This window comes from Lynx rufus, unplaced genomic scaffold, assembly GCF_022079265.1.
Source record: "Lynx rufus isolate CCGP_SWC_20201006 ecotype Redwood Valley unplaced genomic scaffold, mLynRuf1.p SCAF_22, whole genome shotgun sequence".
Taxonomy (NCBI): Eukaryota; Metazoa; Chordata; class Mammalia; order Carnivora; family Felidae; genus Lynx; species Lynx rufus.
The window spans coordinates 13,520,777-13,537,707 of record NW_025814837.1 but is presented as its reverse complement, the minus strand read 5'-3'; the positions used below and the strand labels follow the sequence as shown (position 1 = coordinate 13,537,707).

The 16,931-nt window shown below is 37.1% G+C and overlaps 1 protein-coding gene across 1 annotated transcript in view; it reads right to left on the bottom strand.

The window, feature by feature from the left end:
- The window catches only part of CDH2 (cadherin 2), a 74,634-nt gene that overhangs the window by 45,186 nt on the left and 12,517 nt on the right, over positions 1–16,931 (bottom strand). The window contains exons 3-6 of the mRNA XM_047086881.1: positions 15,927–16,073; positions 14,044–14,199; positions 9,837–9,981; positions 7,050–7,222 (exon numbers count right to left, since the gene is read on the bottom strand). Coding sequence (XP_046942837.1) covers positions 7,050–7,222; positions 9,837–9,981; positions 14,044–14,199; positions 15,927–16,073 — 621 coding nt within the window. The remainder of the gene's footprint in view (positions 1–7,049; positions 7,223–9,836; positions 9,982–14,043; positions 14,200–15,926; positions 16,074–16,931) is intronic.

Below are 16,931 nucleotides of genomic sequence, written 5' to 3'. Positions count from 1 at the left end.
GATTGCCATTTCCGCCTAATACTCATTGTGTCCACATACCTATGATGGTATGAACATACATCTGCACGTACATGATTATTACCAAATAAATATCACTGCTTTCAAGTTCCTAATTGAACCTCTAAATGGGGAGCCAAATTAAGCTGCACTGTATCTAAGAGAATATCTTGAGACTGAGAAGTCTATAGCACTAGCTGACAAATATACTTTATATTAGGACAACCTAACCAAAATGATTTACTAAAGTCATTTGAAATCTCTGTGGAAATTAACACAGATAAAAAATATAGGTTGTTTCATACATGTTAAAACACTCTGAACAACAAAACTCACTTCTTCATACAAAAATAAACTGTCACTGCAAAGTACAGTTTTCCCTGATTCTAAATATAGCTAACATTATGAATGGCCATTCTTAAAGGATTTCTGGAGCTTGGCTAGAACAGACACAAATTGTAGCTTGTGATTTAGTTGTTAGTGGGAAGCACAAGGAAGAAGTGAGTAGGAGAAAAAGCCAAAGCCCACATATTCGATTTTTAAGTCTCTGTCCACCCAAATGCCAAATTCTAGCAGTTAATTATTTATTTGTCTTCCTAAAAAAGAAAATACCATACTTACTAAAATAAAAAACAAAAAACAAAGGCATAGTGATATTTGAACCATTTAAATTTTTCTTAACCCATAACGCCTCACCATAATGTTTATGTAGGCTAAAATATTTCTCAATGATTTCCTTTCCCAATCAAGTGTCATTTCAGCTTAATCCTCTCATGGTTAGTGAGAGAATTTTGTAGGGCACTCAGTTCAGCTTCCCAGCTGAAAATCATGAAAATAAAAATTTGTTATGACTTTGAAATGCCATTTCTGTTAACTGCTATTTGCAGAAGCAGATGAGCATTAAAAAAAAAATTTTTTTTGATTTTGGTTTTGGTTAAAGAAGATAAAAATCTCACACAGATACTGTATGGAAATACAACTCTTTGTAATGTCTACTCTTTAAATTATAATGTCTACTTTAAAATTATATAAGCATAATATATACAATTTTCCACTGAGCTGAAATATTGGGATCAGTAGCTAAAACATGAAATTTCCTACTGCTTCAAGTTCGTTTTAGAATCCTTAAGTTACAAAAGACCATTGTTGTTTCTAAAATACAATGTTTCTCCAAATAAAAAAATTCCAACTTGGTAAATAATAGAATCTCCACTTTCATATGCTCGGTTGGTAAAATGTTCTTACATTTAGTTAGGAAGACATGACAGCCTGTTTTAGACAACCAAACTATTTGGGGCTTCTTGACTAATTTAGTCCCTGGGCATCTGGTTCGGAATGACTGACATTTAGGTTTCAGAAGGATTTGACTTCCCATCCTTAATCCCACATCTGATTGAGGGGATTTTGCTTAAAAATGTTTCCTTACTTCCTGTTTCTAGATGGGTAAAATCTCAACTCACCTGCTCGCTATCTATCCATCCTTCTCTCCCTGTGACTCACCTATCTTACCAGAGCTTTATATCACTTTTTTATCCACTTACCCTACACCTTGAGCTGTTGGTATTTACTTTCAGGTGCCTACTGTGACACTACACCACTGCATCTGGCATTCCCCTCAGGTTAGAATTGTAGTTCTCAACTGAAGTAATTTTGTCTCCCCCCCACCCCCCCGCAAGGAGACATCTGGCCATTCCTGGGACATTTTTGGTTGCCACAATTGGGAAGTGCTACTGACATCTAATGGATAGAGGCCAGGGAAGCTGCTGAACACCCTATGATACACAGGGTAGGCCCCGCAGAAAAGATTTATCTGATCCAAAATATCAAGGGTGCCAACATTGAGAAACTCTGGGCTTGAATACCTTTCCCTTCGCCCTGAACCTGGAAAACACGAAGTGGAAAAGCCACCTTAGATGACTTCTGAAAGTCCTGGAGGCAGAGCTGTTGGCTGGTCCGGGACACACCTCTAGCACTGTTTCCAGAATTATATGGCTGCTATTGGTCCGTATGTCTGTCCTCCTGGCTGTGGACACACATACACGCCCCTCCTCAGGGGCCCTGCTTTGGCAACGTTTGTGTCACTGGTATACAGTCTAATGCCTGACACAGAGCAAGCAAGCGATAAATGCTTTTGACTTGGTGGTCAGATGAGTGAATGAATGAGAAACCCTCGACCTTGTATCACATTATAAAAATCATTCCAGGTTTGGAGAAAAACATCTTGTTTACATGGTAGCTATTATTTTTTTTCCATTGAATCATATACTGGGAGTATAAACTAGCTCAGTTTCCCAAACTACAGTGATTCATACACCATCTTTCCAAGGCTGCCATATCCTCATATTTCTATATCATGAGTCACTTAACATTTATCTTGACATTCACTCCCTTTTAAAAAACGTAATTTATTATAAAAGTACTGTAAATGGAAAGCCAGCATCACCTGCCATAAATATAACTGTAAAAATAACCACAACAGGATCCTTGCACTCTGGCAGTCTCTACTCGAGGGAGGAACGTCTAAAGACTGTGGTCTCTAGTCTTCTCTAGAGGCTTCCCTACATTATCAACTGAAATCATTGTACCTGTGCACTTTTGAAACACTGAGCTGGAGAGATAGAAGTGAATGAGGAAGTGAGAGCATTCAGTCATTCAATCTGGCAGACATTTCATGAAGGTCTACTGGATGCCTGGTGATGTATTTCCTTGGAAAAGATAATGAACAAACCCAGAGATGGCCTTGATATCGTTAGGTGACGGAGGCAGATACTAATGGTTCATGGGAGCAGATGTACAAAGCAACTGTAGTAAGAGTAAGAAGAAGTGAAGCAAGGGCATCCAAACCAGTCCAGTCCTCAAAGTCTGGAGGGAGGAGTGAATACAAGAGACATTTTGGAGGTAAAATGAGAGGAACCTGAGAACTGAACCTATCAGTGGCTGGATGGAGGGCATGGGAAGGCAAGTAGACCGTGATTTGGGGAGACTGGGGATGTGGCACTGCTCCCATGAAATAGGACCTTGATCAAGAATAGCAGGTTGAAGGAAATGATAGCTTGCTTTGGATGCACTGGGTTAGGGGATGGACTGTTAAGTAATAATGTCATGAGAACTTAGAGGAGAAGTACAGGTTTGTGGCCCTGTTCAACTTCTTAAATGCTAAGCCCCAGTTCCTTCGTCTGTGAAATGGGGCTGATGGCACCATCTGCCTGGTGTGTCTGGAGTATAAAAATTTTGTTTTGAATGTTTATTGTATGCTGACATTGTTCTGAGGGCTTTGGTGAGAAAAAAAATAACATTTATTGAGATTGAGTATTAATTATGTGTCAGGCACACTGCTAAGCACTATGCATTATCTTATTCAGTCCTCAGAGTAATCCCATAAGGCAGGTGGATTTTTTTTTAAGCCTCATTTTCCAGATAAGGAAACCAAGGCTTAGGGAGGCGAGGAAGTTTGCCCACTGACACCCAGCCATAAGTAGCAGAGACAAGATTTGAACCCAGGTCTCTCGGGAGTCCAGAGTCTGTACCATTAATTGCTCCACTGTATTAGGACCTTCCAAGAGAATGCGAATATGTGCATGACATGGGTGCATCCAGGTAGTGTAGGCAGACAGAAAGCCATACTTCAAGATGAGGAAGAAGTGGGAGCTGAGCATGAATGTGGACTGTCCTTTCGAGGAGTATGGTGCTGAAACGAAGAAGAAGATCTTGGAACGTGAAGGTTCCTTTGGGGTTCCTGTTCAGGGTAAAGAGGAACACATCAGCCTCACAAAATATTGGGAGCAAGAAGGCAGATATATTGTCTATGTAACATAGTCTTTGCAGATCTCAGGGAAGGCAGAGACTACAATGGGTGACCAGGGAGGGGTTGTGGACTGATTCTCAAAGAGTGAGGATTGCCCTGCTATGCAAAGATGGGAAAGGAAATCTGCAGGCACAGGAACAATGGGAACAGAAGAACACAGAGCTTCAGATTTGTACAAGGAATTGCATGTGGCTGTATGAATGCCGGGGCATCTTTGCTCCTCAGCAGAAAGCAAGGAATCCCAGGAGGTTAGACCCAAAGAAGGCTTTGAGACCAATGTCACGGAGTGTTTGGATTGCCATGTTAAAGGGCTCTGATGTCATCCTATGGGTGATGGAGCGCCATTTTACCCCAGGGGACACACAGCATGTTTATAAAGACACTTGTGGGGTTTGTAGAAAGGAACCTGTAGAGAAGGGAAGACCAAGACAGTGGGACACAGGAGAACATGTTGCTGACAGCACAAGTGAAAACAGGAAGGCTTGGAAAACAAGAAGTAGAATTCTTTCTTTGCCATGAGAAAAGGATGAGGAGGAGTAAAAGTGATAGCGCCCACCCAGTAGACGCGGAGGCTGGATTTACGATGGCGACAGGGGAAAACAATAGCTAATATGAATTGGGCACAGTGCTGCATGCTTTATACCTCATGTTACATAACCCATACAGCCATCCCATAAGGGAGGTCATAGTATTGGGCCCGTTCACAGATCTGGGGACTGAGGTTTCAGCTTAATACACTGAAGGTCAAATAGCCCACAACGGGCAGTGCCAGGATTTACACCTCCTGAAGCAGAGTGTGAGTCATCAGTAGTCCTACCCGAGAAGGGCACGAGATGGGCCATAAAGAGAAAGGATTGGAGAAAAGAAAATGCCAGGAATAGGCACCACCGAGTGATGCAAAAAGAAGTCAGGGGGAGGTAAAGCACTGAAGCCTGGCAGATGTGGTAGGTACCGCTTTAGGCCTGGAAAACCTGAAGAATGGATATTTTTCTAAACCCACAGATTGAAGTAAAATAAAAAACTGAATCTCAGTAAGCATTTCAATGATTAGGAGTTCAATCGCTTGTAGGTGTCATATATCCTGGGAGAATGACAACTGAAATTACTTTTGACAGAAAGAAAACTGTGAATTCTAATAGAAATAAAAGAATCTCAGGCCTGCACGAGGCCTGAAGAAGTCGCAGTAATTTATCCCTGGCCTCAGGCAGAATTACCATAAACCATCTGAGATAGATACATTTTTTTTTCTGTTAAATGACTTTCAGAAATGGAAGGTTTTCCATAATTTTCCCTAGTAACTCATTGTTGTGTTTAATAATTTCACTGTCAAGAAGCTATTGCTCACACATGATTCTATCGTTGCGAATCCATTTCCACATCCATTTCATCAGGGGGTGGTGCATAGCTGCTTCTGTCCACTGCGACATAAATTCAACCACGATGACATAGGACTTCAGGCTTCCATTCTCTAAACTAAACGCGGTCTCTCTGGCTTTTCAATTTGGTTGTTCTGCTTTAGTAAAACTATCTTTAATTCTCGATGCCTCTTTCTTGTCATGAAACAGCCAGGCTGAATGAGGTAAGAATACTGCTGTGTGCACACAAGATGAAGACCCCTTTCTGTATTTCACAATGAAGAGTGTGGATGAAAGAGAAATACTTATGTTGGGGGGATGAGCTATACCTACATAGAATGTGTGCAACTTGGCACTCAAGAGAGAATATTAAAAAATACCCCATGTTCTCATACCAAAATATGCATCCATGCTAAGTTTACTGGCATTTAAGAATGGCACGTCCTACAGTAATGGAAGAGGTGAAAAGACATACGTGTTTCAAATATCACTGAACCAGAAGTACTACTGCAAAAACTAAATTTCAACCGTTTCCAACCCAGAAGATTCCTGGAAAAAGAATCGTTGATACCTGGAAGTTACGTTGGAAGGTGCAACGTAATAGGCATACATCTAACTCCTAAGTAAGGCTCTCAGCTAAGTTCAGTTGTGAATAAAGTAATCTCGATTGTTCGTACTACTTTAGTAAGGTGTTTCTAGCACAATCTTGCATATATAATTAATTGCAATAGCAATGTTTTCTTCGATCCAATTCAAGTGAATGCTACTAAGGCAAATGAAGCATCATAAAAACCAACTCCTAAAATCCTTGTCAATATTATTTATTATGGTAAGTATAATGTTTCCTTTTGACATACATAATCTGAGGTCTCATTACTATAAAAGCTGGCTCAGCCAGAAATCTACAAAGCACAAATGTCTATGTGTTAGCACTTTGATAATTCTTCAAACAATGACTACTGATGGTCAATAATGACCTTGAGAATCTCTTAAGAAAATGGGCAGAACAGAATAAGGAGTGTAAAAGATTCATTAGGGGCAGAGTTTTCAGGAAAGGATATAAGTGGGGCTTAAACTGAAGATGAAGAACTGGAAGGTTCCAAATCAAGAAAAAAGGTGCAAGGCATTCCTGGTGGAAGGAATCACATGAACAAAAAACTCTGAGGTGTGTAAGAGGACAGTGGGTTGAGGTCTGTCACAGTGAGATGAACATTTGGAATTAACTGAAATACCCATTCCCTCTCAGACTGTGACACTACATGGTATTTCACTGCTGTCAACATTTTATGCCTTTCCAACAAAAATTATGCCAGAAGTCTGTTTTTCTCCATTTACAACTTTAAAGCCTTGTCACTGGAATTAATGTCATTGCTAGTCTTCAAACCTGCTCAGTAAGTTAATCATAAAGTTAAGGGGCAAGTTTTAATAAAGGGGATAATCTCCTTTAACAAAACCAGTCTATCCACAGAGACTACAAACACTCCACCACACACATGTTATGTGTAGCCTCTCAAAAATATTAATGTTAAAATTTATCCTAAATTAATGCACACATTATTTGGGCATGATTCTTAATTTAATTCTTCACAAAAACCTTTGAATATGAGGGAAAACTGAGAAAATGCCAAGAATTAAAAAAAAGTTAAATACAGATGCATCTAATTAACTTAGTTGATTACACACTATTTATTATATGGACTAACAATGACTTATCCTGTATGCATACATAATTTAACTAATGTGAAGTTCGGCAGAAAATAGCACAAGAGTTCTTTAAAAAAAACTGACGTCGCATAATACTGTGGATTTGTTATTACCTGGAGATAAACTGCATGTGATACCGCGTACCTTTATGATTAAAAACAAATTCAAATAGTTTTGGGTTGGCTTACTTCTCTATCAAGTCCAGCTGCCACGGTGATAATATCACCAGTCTCATTGTTGATTGTAAACATGTTGGGCGAAGGGGTGCTTGGAGCCTGGGACAGGATTCTGTACCTCAACATCCCGTTTAGGGCGTTTGGATCATCAGCATCAATAGCAGTGACTGTCATCACGTATGTCCCTAGACACAGTATACATGGAAAATGAATGGTCACCCTTCACTTCGGTCTCCTAAATAGATATACCTCAAAGGTATATTTGTCTTTTTGATCAATCTTCATTTTACTTCTTCAAAACAAACATTTAATCATTTAGACTTGATTAAAAATGCTACCCATAAGAACAGTACTCACTTTAAAAAATATAAAACACGGTTTAAATTCTTGAAAGGAAAACTATTAAAAATGTATACATTTATAAAGATTCATTTTTTCCATAACTTAGAAGACAAGTTCACTCTACGACTCAAAGAAAGGATCACTTCAGACCTTTATTCATATAAAGTGCAAACAATAATACAGAATGCAACATATTTTATGACCACTGATACCTTTTCCTATGTCATATTTTCTTCTGCTATACAGTAACATCAGAAATGACACACTGAGCATGATTCTCCTCAATGCCTAAGTCACTTTCTGAAAGTAAGCTGTGTGCACAACGAGGCACACTCCATTTACTCAGGTCATAAGGAATCATTCCATGCGTTACTGTTTTGGTACATTGAATAGGGGTTTGGCATTGTGGTTCGTTATTTCCTAGGAGATTACAAGAGCACTGTAACAAACTCAGGGACTTCAACTATTAGATATTTTGGAAAGGAAATCTACAAAGCATCAGAACCAAATAAGTTCAAACTAGCTACACAAATTGTGTAATTTAGAAGCAGAGAGCAAAGTAGTTACTATTTAGGAAGGTCTGTTCTGTGGGAAATTTAGAAGAACTGGAGTAAAAAATTTTCCATCTCTAACTTACCTTCTTCACCAGAGCTCTAAGCCCAGTTCTGCTTTAGAACCTCTCCCTGGTATAGTTTTGCCCCAGAATTCACAAAGTCTTGACCACATTATTCAAATCTCATTTCAGAGTTTGCTCCTCTAAGCAAGACGCTCTTATTATGTGCCATCTCTACACCCTTATTATTTAAAAAAAAAAAAACTTCATTGCATATTTCCTTGCTTCCTTTTATTCTTCTCCCCTACCAGAATGTAAGCTCCAGTAGGGTCGGAGCTGTTACCCACAGGGCTGGAACAGTGCCCAGCACACAGCACAGACCCTATAAACATTTGTTGAATGAACAAATGAATGGTTAAAAAAAAATATGTTCCCAGATGTTGAGCCAAAATACTGATTATAATGCAGTTTAACTCAAGATTCTTATAGAACAACCACAAGAAATATATGCATGAAGTGTCTTTACTTCTCATGAAGATTGAGTCTTTTATTTGGGGGGGGGCTTTAATGGAAATTCATGATGAAATGCATAATAAATATATCTTTAATGGTTTACTTTTGACAATTTTTGTGAAGCAGTACTTTTTAATAGTTAGAAATAACAGAGGAAAAAAATAAATGATTAAACCAAAAAAAAATTTCCCCATGTTAAAAAAACTTTATCTCTAGAATATGTGGATAAGACTTGTGTTTTAGTAAGGATACGTTTAATATTCTTTGATTTTATAGTATTTTAAAATACCAAAGAAAGCTACTCCAGAATGTGACTCAGAAGGAGCCACAGATGGTTGAACTTCCCGCACAGTCCTGTCCTCCCCTGTGGCTCCCCTCACCCCCACCTCTTCTTCCTTTCTGAGGATACAGACAAGCGCATTTGGATCGAGAAAAAAATGCCAGTTAAAGCATATTCGGTTATACGCATAAATCGGACATATGCATGAGAGCTACCGGTATAAATTGATATAGATGGCAAGGATAATACGTAGCACAATTTTAAATATTGAGGCTTTTTTTTAATACAAAATCAAAATAATAATAATAATAATAATAATAATAATAATAATATAGCTAATGAAGTCCCTCTAAACACCAAATCACTCAGGAAGGTTGGAGAAACCCTCTCTCCTTTTACCATCTCTCTCTGAACGGATTTTCATGTCCACTAGTTTTTCAAACTAAACTGGCCCCCCCTAGGCTTGCTCTTCTGAAGTCTACAGTGTTTTCAGTACAAGAATCGAAAATCTTAGTCAAACACCACTTCACAATGGCGAGAAGCTTTGGCAATCGCTGCTTCTAGGCTAGGACACTTTCCATGACACTAAGCTGAAAAGCGCAGGCTGCAGAAGACATTCGGGTCATGCACAAGTAAATAACCAGTGTGTCCACAGGGCAGCGATCACAGCTGCCTCCAGCCCCCTTTCCGCTTTTGGCTTTACCTCACTGCCTGGTCCCAGGAATACCAACTACCTTTCAGACTCTCTTACTGCGTTTCACGTGCTGCTCCGACTAATATGATAAAATCTGTACTTTATGAATGGAAAGCCACTGGTATTCCAGTGCTCACTTTTTCCTGCCCTGACTTTATGAACCACAGCCAAATGAAAGAACCCATAGATCCTATACTATAGAACCAAAAATACTGTAGTGTGTACTTTTTCAAAGGTGGGAAGCGTTTTCTCTTTTCAGTGGGTTTTTTCCTAAGTTACCTTCTTTCTTCCCTAAAATCATTTTGCATGAAAGAAAATAACACTAAAAAGGCTCACATGATTTCTCCTTTTGCTTATACCCCAGTGCTGTATTACACTGCATTTCCTGAATCTCTGAGTTATGATTTTCAAACTTACCGGGCTTGGACCCCTCAGGAACTGTCCCATTCCAAACCTGGTGTAAGAACTCTGGTCTGTTATCGTTCATATCAATAACATTGATGACAATGTCAATGGGGTTCTCCACTTGGTTCCCGTTAATATCCACTGCGTGTGCCCTCAACTGCAAAAGTAATTAGAAGACAAAACTATTTAACAGGTTTATGTCTTGAGTGAGAAGAAAAACAGACAATGACTGCACTACCAAAATAGCAAGGATGAACCAAGAAAGTGAAAAAAAAGCTACTCTCCCCGTCAAAATTTAAGTTAGCCAAACTTCATATGATTAGGATAGATATAGTAGTAAAAAGCCCGCAAATGCTGTCTGCTAGGCATTGTGCTCAGAGTCGTATGGATTTTAACTAATTTAATCCATGTATGAAAGAGTAAGGCAGAAATGATAAGTACTTGAAGGTGAAGAAATTGAGCTTCAGAAAAAGCCAGTCCTGTCCAGTCCCCAAATCCTTTTGCTAAATCCATACATAGGAGTCCGGGTAATTAACAATGTACTGGCACAGAGTAGTCGTAAAGATTAAGAGAACAGAACAGAATTTAGAAAGAATTAGGTGCGTGTAGGGAATTTTGACACTGGGTGTTTTTGTTTGTTTTTTTTAATTGTAAAGTCACTCATAAACATTAAAAGTGCCTGCGTATTATATAAGACCGTTGTTCCTCTCCCAAGCCCGAGTTCTCAGTTTTACAGGTATTCTAAATATTTCATTTCTTTTTCTCTTTAAATAAATAGAGTCACTTGGCTACTCTTGGCAGAATATCCTCAAAATCTTTTAATCCAGCACATAGAGACCCATTGCATTCTTTGCAATAGCTGTGTAGTGCTCCATTGAATTGTTTCTTTTTAACTGGAATGCTTCTGTGGTTTTCCTGGTGATGTTGCCTGTTGGTTTCTGTTGGGTAGGCTTCAAGTTAAAGACGCATCAACATATCCCCCTTTTCTTCATTTAGAAGTTATTTAATACATGAAGCAATGCAAATTTTATTATTGCCTTTCAACACCAATAAAAATAATCCTTTTTTCCTTCACTTATTTAATATATTACATTAATAGAGTCTTAATACTGAAACATTCTTGCAATTCTATAATTGAGTCTATTTTTTTTTTTATGAGTACCCCTAATTATGTGGTGGCAGTAAGAATCTGCAGAGGAAGAATTTGCCCCAAAACTGACCTGAAAATATTTATTTCCTGGTCTTACCCACAGGAGTTCAAATAATGAGAATTCATTCAGGAAGAATTATTTAGAAGTTTTGTATTGATACTATTTATATTCATAAATTTGAGACTAGTCTAATTAGAGACTGGTCTATTGTGTGCTATCTTTATCAAGTTTCTGTATTAATGAGATTTTGTTTTTATGGAAGGTTTGAAAGTTTGACTCCTTTCTTAAACCTTTAGACCAATATAAAAAGCGTCAGCATTATATGTTCCTTAAGGATTTTATTTATTTATTTTTTATTTATTTTTTCTTTAAGGATTTTAAAAGAACTGGTTGATGAAACAATCAAGGCCTTTGGAAGAAGGGAGTGTTGAGTAATATTCAAGGCAGAAAACACTGTTGTTTAATTTTTTTAAATTTTTGCACCCAATGTGGGGCTCAAACTTATGACCCTGAGATCAAGAGTTGCACGCTCCATTGACTGAGCCAGGCAGGCGCCCCTTGAAAACATTTTAAATTTCTCATACACGTATTCACATGTTTAGATCAGGGGGAGTCCTGCTCTACTACATACGAATATTTTAATAATTTTCAAAACTTCAATCATTTAAAAAGTTTTTACAAGTGCAGGGGCACCTGGGTGGCTCAGTCAGTTAAGCATCCAACTTCAGCTCAGGTCATGATCTCACTGTTTGTGGGTTCGAGCCTTGCGATGGGCTCTGTGCTGACAGCTCAGAGCCTGGAGCCTGCTTTGGATTCTGTGTCTCCCTCTCTCTCTGCCCCTCCCCTACTCCCGCTCTGTCTCTCTCAAAAATAAACATTAAAAAAATTTAAAAAGTTTTTAGTGCAAAAATTCAACAATTATGTTACTATGCAAAGTAAGAATCTAGAAACAAACACATACATACGTGGAATAAAAAGTTTTGAAAGACTAAGTGTAGATGATAAATTCCTGGGAATACTAATTCAGTACATGGGACAATTGACTATAAAGGAAAAACAAAGTGGTTCTATATATACCTCTCTCCTTTTAGTAAAATAAACCCGACAGAGGTTAAAAATATAGAGGCTACATACATACATACATACATACATACATACAAAAAAGAAAATTGGGTAGATTAGCATCTTGGGGTAGAGAAGGTTTTTAACAACCATCTCTAAAACCAGATTGTATGATAAAATTGAAAAACACAATTTTGCAATGCAAGAACTATGAACTATAGTAGGGTAAAAATTATTAACAAAGCTTAAGAACAAACAACAAAAGGGGAAAATATGTGACAAATTAAATATTAATATCCCTTACTGTTAAGAGGTTCCTAACAGTAAAAAAAAAAAAAAAAAGAAAGGAAAAAAAAAAAAGGTAAACAATCCAAAAGAAAATTCAACACAGGAGTAGGGAATTCACTACGATTAGATATTCAACTTAGGCAACTTAAAGCATTAAGATCTTTTTTTTTTCAAATAATATTGAATAAATAAATGCCTAGAATTGATAATGGTATGGAGAAAGTATATCTCCTATATAATGGGTAGGTACTGCAACATAATATGACCATTCTAGAGAACAATTTCACAATATTTATCAGAATAATTCCAATTTCAGGAATTTATTCCAAGGATATAATGGGAAAATGTACAGACAAGTGTTCATTGCCACATTACTTGTAGTTACAAAATAGAATAAAATAAACCAAATTACCTAAATATCTACCAATAGGCAATTAGTTAAAATTACATTACATTCATTCAACAAAATAATATAAAACAATCAAAAATGATGACATAAATAGATAATTATTTATTGACATGGAAAGATGCTAAATCTTAGGATTGCTGAGTGACAAAAGCGGGTTTCTGAGAATGATGCCAATTTCAACGAAATACATTTATGAATCTATGCAAAGAAAAAATCTTGCAGCATATCACCAAAGTGTTAAAAAAAAAAAAAGAAAAAGGTTGGTTCCACGTACTGAGATTACAAATCATTTTTACTTTCTTATTAATACTGCATTATTTTAAAAGTTTTTATAATGTGCATATATTGTCTAAAAATGATAATTTCATTAAAAGTTTTAGTTATTCATGCAGAAATTGGAGAAGTAATAAAGACCAACTTAGTTTTCTATATTAAAGTCATGAAAAAATATTTGAAATCTTGTTCTAGGAAATGTGCAAGCATGGCTAAAAAAAAAGAAATGAAAAATGCCTTGTGGAATTTATATTAATATTAGGCAATTCTTGAGTTTCAAAATACTCACTACAATTAATATTTAAAATGATTAAAAATCAGTTTCAAATATATACATATACTATATTTAAAAATATGACCATATAATTGTATACAAAAAGTTGTGATAACCCAGTAAGAAAATGAATAAAACAGAAAAATAAAGAACATAAAAACAAACGTAAGACATATAATAAGATAGGGGCACCTGGGTGGCTCAGTTGGTTAAGCGTTCAACTCTTGGTAATGGCTCAGGTCATGATCTCATAGTTCATGAGATCAAGCCCCACATCAGACTCCTTGCTGACAGCGTGGAGCCTGCTTGGGATTCTCTCTCTCTGCCCCTCCTCCACTTGCACACACTCTCTCTTTCCCTCTCTCTCAAAAATAAATAAATAAATACTTAAAAAAAGTACAGTCTATACATTTAATGGAATATTGTGCAGTCATTAAAAGTGATCTCCATATAATTTACACGCAACAATTTTGACTTCCTTCACGTGAATTTGTTCTTGTAAGTCCTTAGCCACACCGACTTGTAAAGGGTAATGATATTTTATGCCATTTTACTTTCTTCTTTGCACTGTTCTTTACCATGGTACACATCAAGTCTATAAAACAATAATTATTACAACAAATTGAAAAGGCCACAAAGCACATTTCTGGTATGCGAACTCTCAGCACCAAAGCATGAAGACCAATAGAAGAGGCAAATGTTACAGTCTACACAGTCAGAAGAGTATTAGTACAACAGATCATCAGCTGGCTGATATCTTACATGAAACCGGGCTATCAGCTCACGGTCCAGAGGCTTGGTTACTGACAGCTGGCCTGAGATGGGGTTGATAATGAAGATACCAGTCGGAGGCTGGTCAGCTCCTGGCCCCGTCACGCTATACCGTAGTGAAAGGTTTTTATCTCTATCGGACCTGATCTGAGGATCAAGAAGACAATCATATTAAATGAGAGACTAAATGAGCTCATTATCAGAGACAGGGCCTGTCATACCTTATGCCCTTTTTCAGTTACAAATTTACAGCATCTCTTCCCAGAAAACCAGTCCTGTCTCTCTCACCCTTGCTTCTTGGTGACAAGCTTCAAAAAGAGATGTCACCTATCACCAGGAAGACTGAGGGCAACATTCACATCTAAAAGAACACTCGCTTAGGAACAGCGCAAGAAGTCCAAATTAAGGAGTGTCAGTGTTTGAACTGAATCATATTCTATCCAGGGAGCTTGTAGGTGAGAATAGTTAACACAGGAACAGGCGTCCAATTTAATTAAAGTAAAACTTGTTTACCTTTTTGTATCAGTTAGGAGAAGAAAGAACTGTGTTAGGCCACAGTATGAAACAGCCTTATGTGAGAACTCTGATATGGTTGAGTTTAGGAGTCAGATTTCTGCACTTGTATTATACTGACATTATTCACTGCAACCAAAGCTTTCCAAGTCATTTTAAGGTGGTACCTATTACTCAAAATTCTTTGTTAAATACCAAAACATACAAGAAAGGATTTTAAAATGCGTTTTTATACTCTCAAAAATTATACCCACTATAGGCCCACTGCTTTCTCCTCCAAATATAACAGTTCTCAGGAAAAATAAGTTTATAGGTGAGCAGTCACAGGAACAGGCTATATAGAAAGGGAGTATGACGAATAGCACAGACAAGGGTCAACTGGCAATACCTTGGCAGGTGATAATAACAGATCTTTATGTATTAGGTAAATATACTTAACCCAATAGCAGAATCCAGTTTATTAATTTTCTTGTGAAGACAAAATTCTCTCTCAACTCATTGTACATTAAAGTAGAAAAATAAAAAAAAAACACCTTTATTTGGGGGCTATGTTGTTCATTGTTAAATCAAATTATAATGTGCATTAAAATAAAATATGCAATACAAATAAATGACTTATTAAAAGTGCAACTTTCAGTAAGTAGGTATAGGAACGCTAAATTAATCACACACAAATGTACATTCTAATAAATCGATATACAATAACTCTGTTCTTTTCCTTTTGCAATAAATAGTGGGTTGCTAATTTTACTAAACATGTATGAATATCTGTGATTTCTTTTTCTCTACATCTGATGGTACGCATTTAGAGTAACCGGAAAAAAATTACTTCTCAGATTTATAAAAGCCTATGTTTTTGCACAGCCCCAGGGATTCTGTTAATGGTATCAGAGGTCATTTTCTTTTTTCTTTAAAGAACTCTCAAATGCACTCAGTGCTGGCATTTTTAGCAATGATTGTCCCTTTATTTCTTCTTTGGCTCAAAAGCTATCTATAGAGGGCAAAGATCATCATGGAGAGCATGGCTTTCAGACACAGAAGCGAAGATGTGTATGTGTGTTGTGAGAAAGGGTATGGTACGGGTGTGGATACATGTTGGAGTTAGGGCTTATATATTCACACATTCAACAAACTCCATCGTCCATGGTGTATGGGACCCACAGAGAGCTAGCTCTAACTATAAATAATCTGAGGTAATTAAAAAAAAGAGGCTTTCTGCAACACTATAGACATTTCATCTACACACAAACATATAGTTTTAATACATGTTGTTAACTCTATCTTGTGATAAAACAGACAAAAACATTTCTAACGTATACTTGACCCATGCCACGGAGACAATTAAAATTGTGCCAGCCTACCCTGACAAGCTCTTGAGGAAAAGGTCCTCTGGAATTTTCTGGCAAGTTGATTGGAGGGATAACCCAGTCTCTCTTCTGCCTTTGTAGGTGGCCATTGTGCTTAGTCGCTTGTCTTGGGAATACAATTTCTTCAATTTCTTGTGATTCCTTTCCATTAAAATACAACAAGACATTGCTGAGTACTAAGAAAAACATTTTCTGAAAGGACAGCAATATCAATGGATACCTGACAGTGAAGGGTTCACTGTCAGGAACAAGAAAATATGCCTGGAGGCCCTCTCCTCATCCCTCTATTAAAATAATAGAAAACACCATAAAATTTAGGGGCTACCATGACAATTGAAGAATTGAATTCCAAACAATTTATTATGTAGCACAGCTGTGTAAACTATTTGCAGTTTCTATAAACCATCTTAGATAGGAGTTAATATTGAGCACAATTTAATAGTACCCTTTTATATATCTCTCATTAGTTTAAACCACAGTTCAGGTAATGTGCTACTGTACATTAAATTTAGATCTTGATGTGCTAAAATATAATTTGAATTCCAGGAGAAGTTTAATACATACTGCTAAGGCATGTCTCAAATATTTATGACCCTATTAAATCCCACAGAATTAATGCTGTAATTATTCTAAACCTATGTCAGCCATGATGGATGCTGTAGATGACCCACTTTGCACATTGGGTATTAATCTCTGCTGGATGTCAACATTTTCTTCTGTTTTCCCTTATATCTGTAGACACTTCAGCCATTAGCCCTTGCTGCTTCAGTGCAAATATCCACGCCAGTTTGCTGGACCACAGTGAATCATCAACAACAAAAGCGTTTTTTCACTCAATTAGTTACCAGCTTCTCACTCTGTATTCCCCAAATGACATGATTCCCCTTAACAGTTAAGAGATTAATAAACTACATCTCATATAATGAAAGTCGAGCATTGGTGCAAGAGAAAAATGCTATCTTTTCCACTGATATACTTATTCCTATTTGATTATGGGTG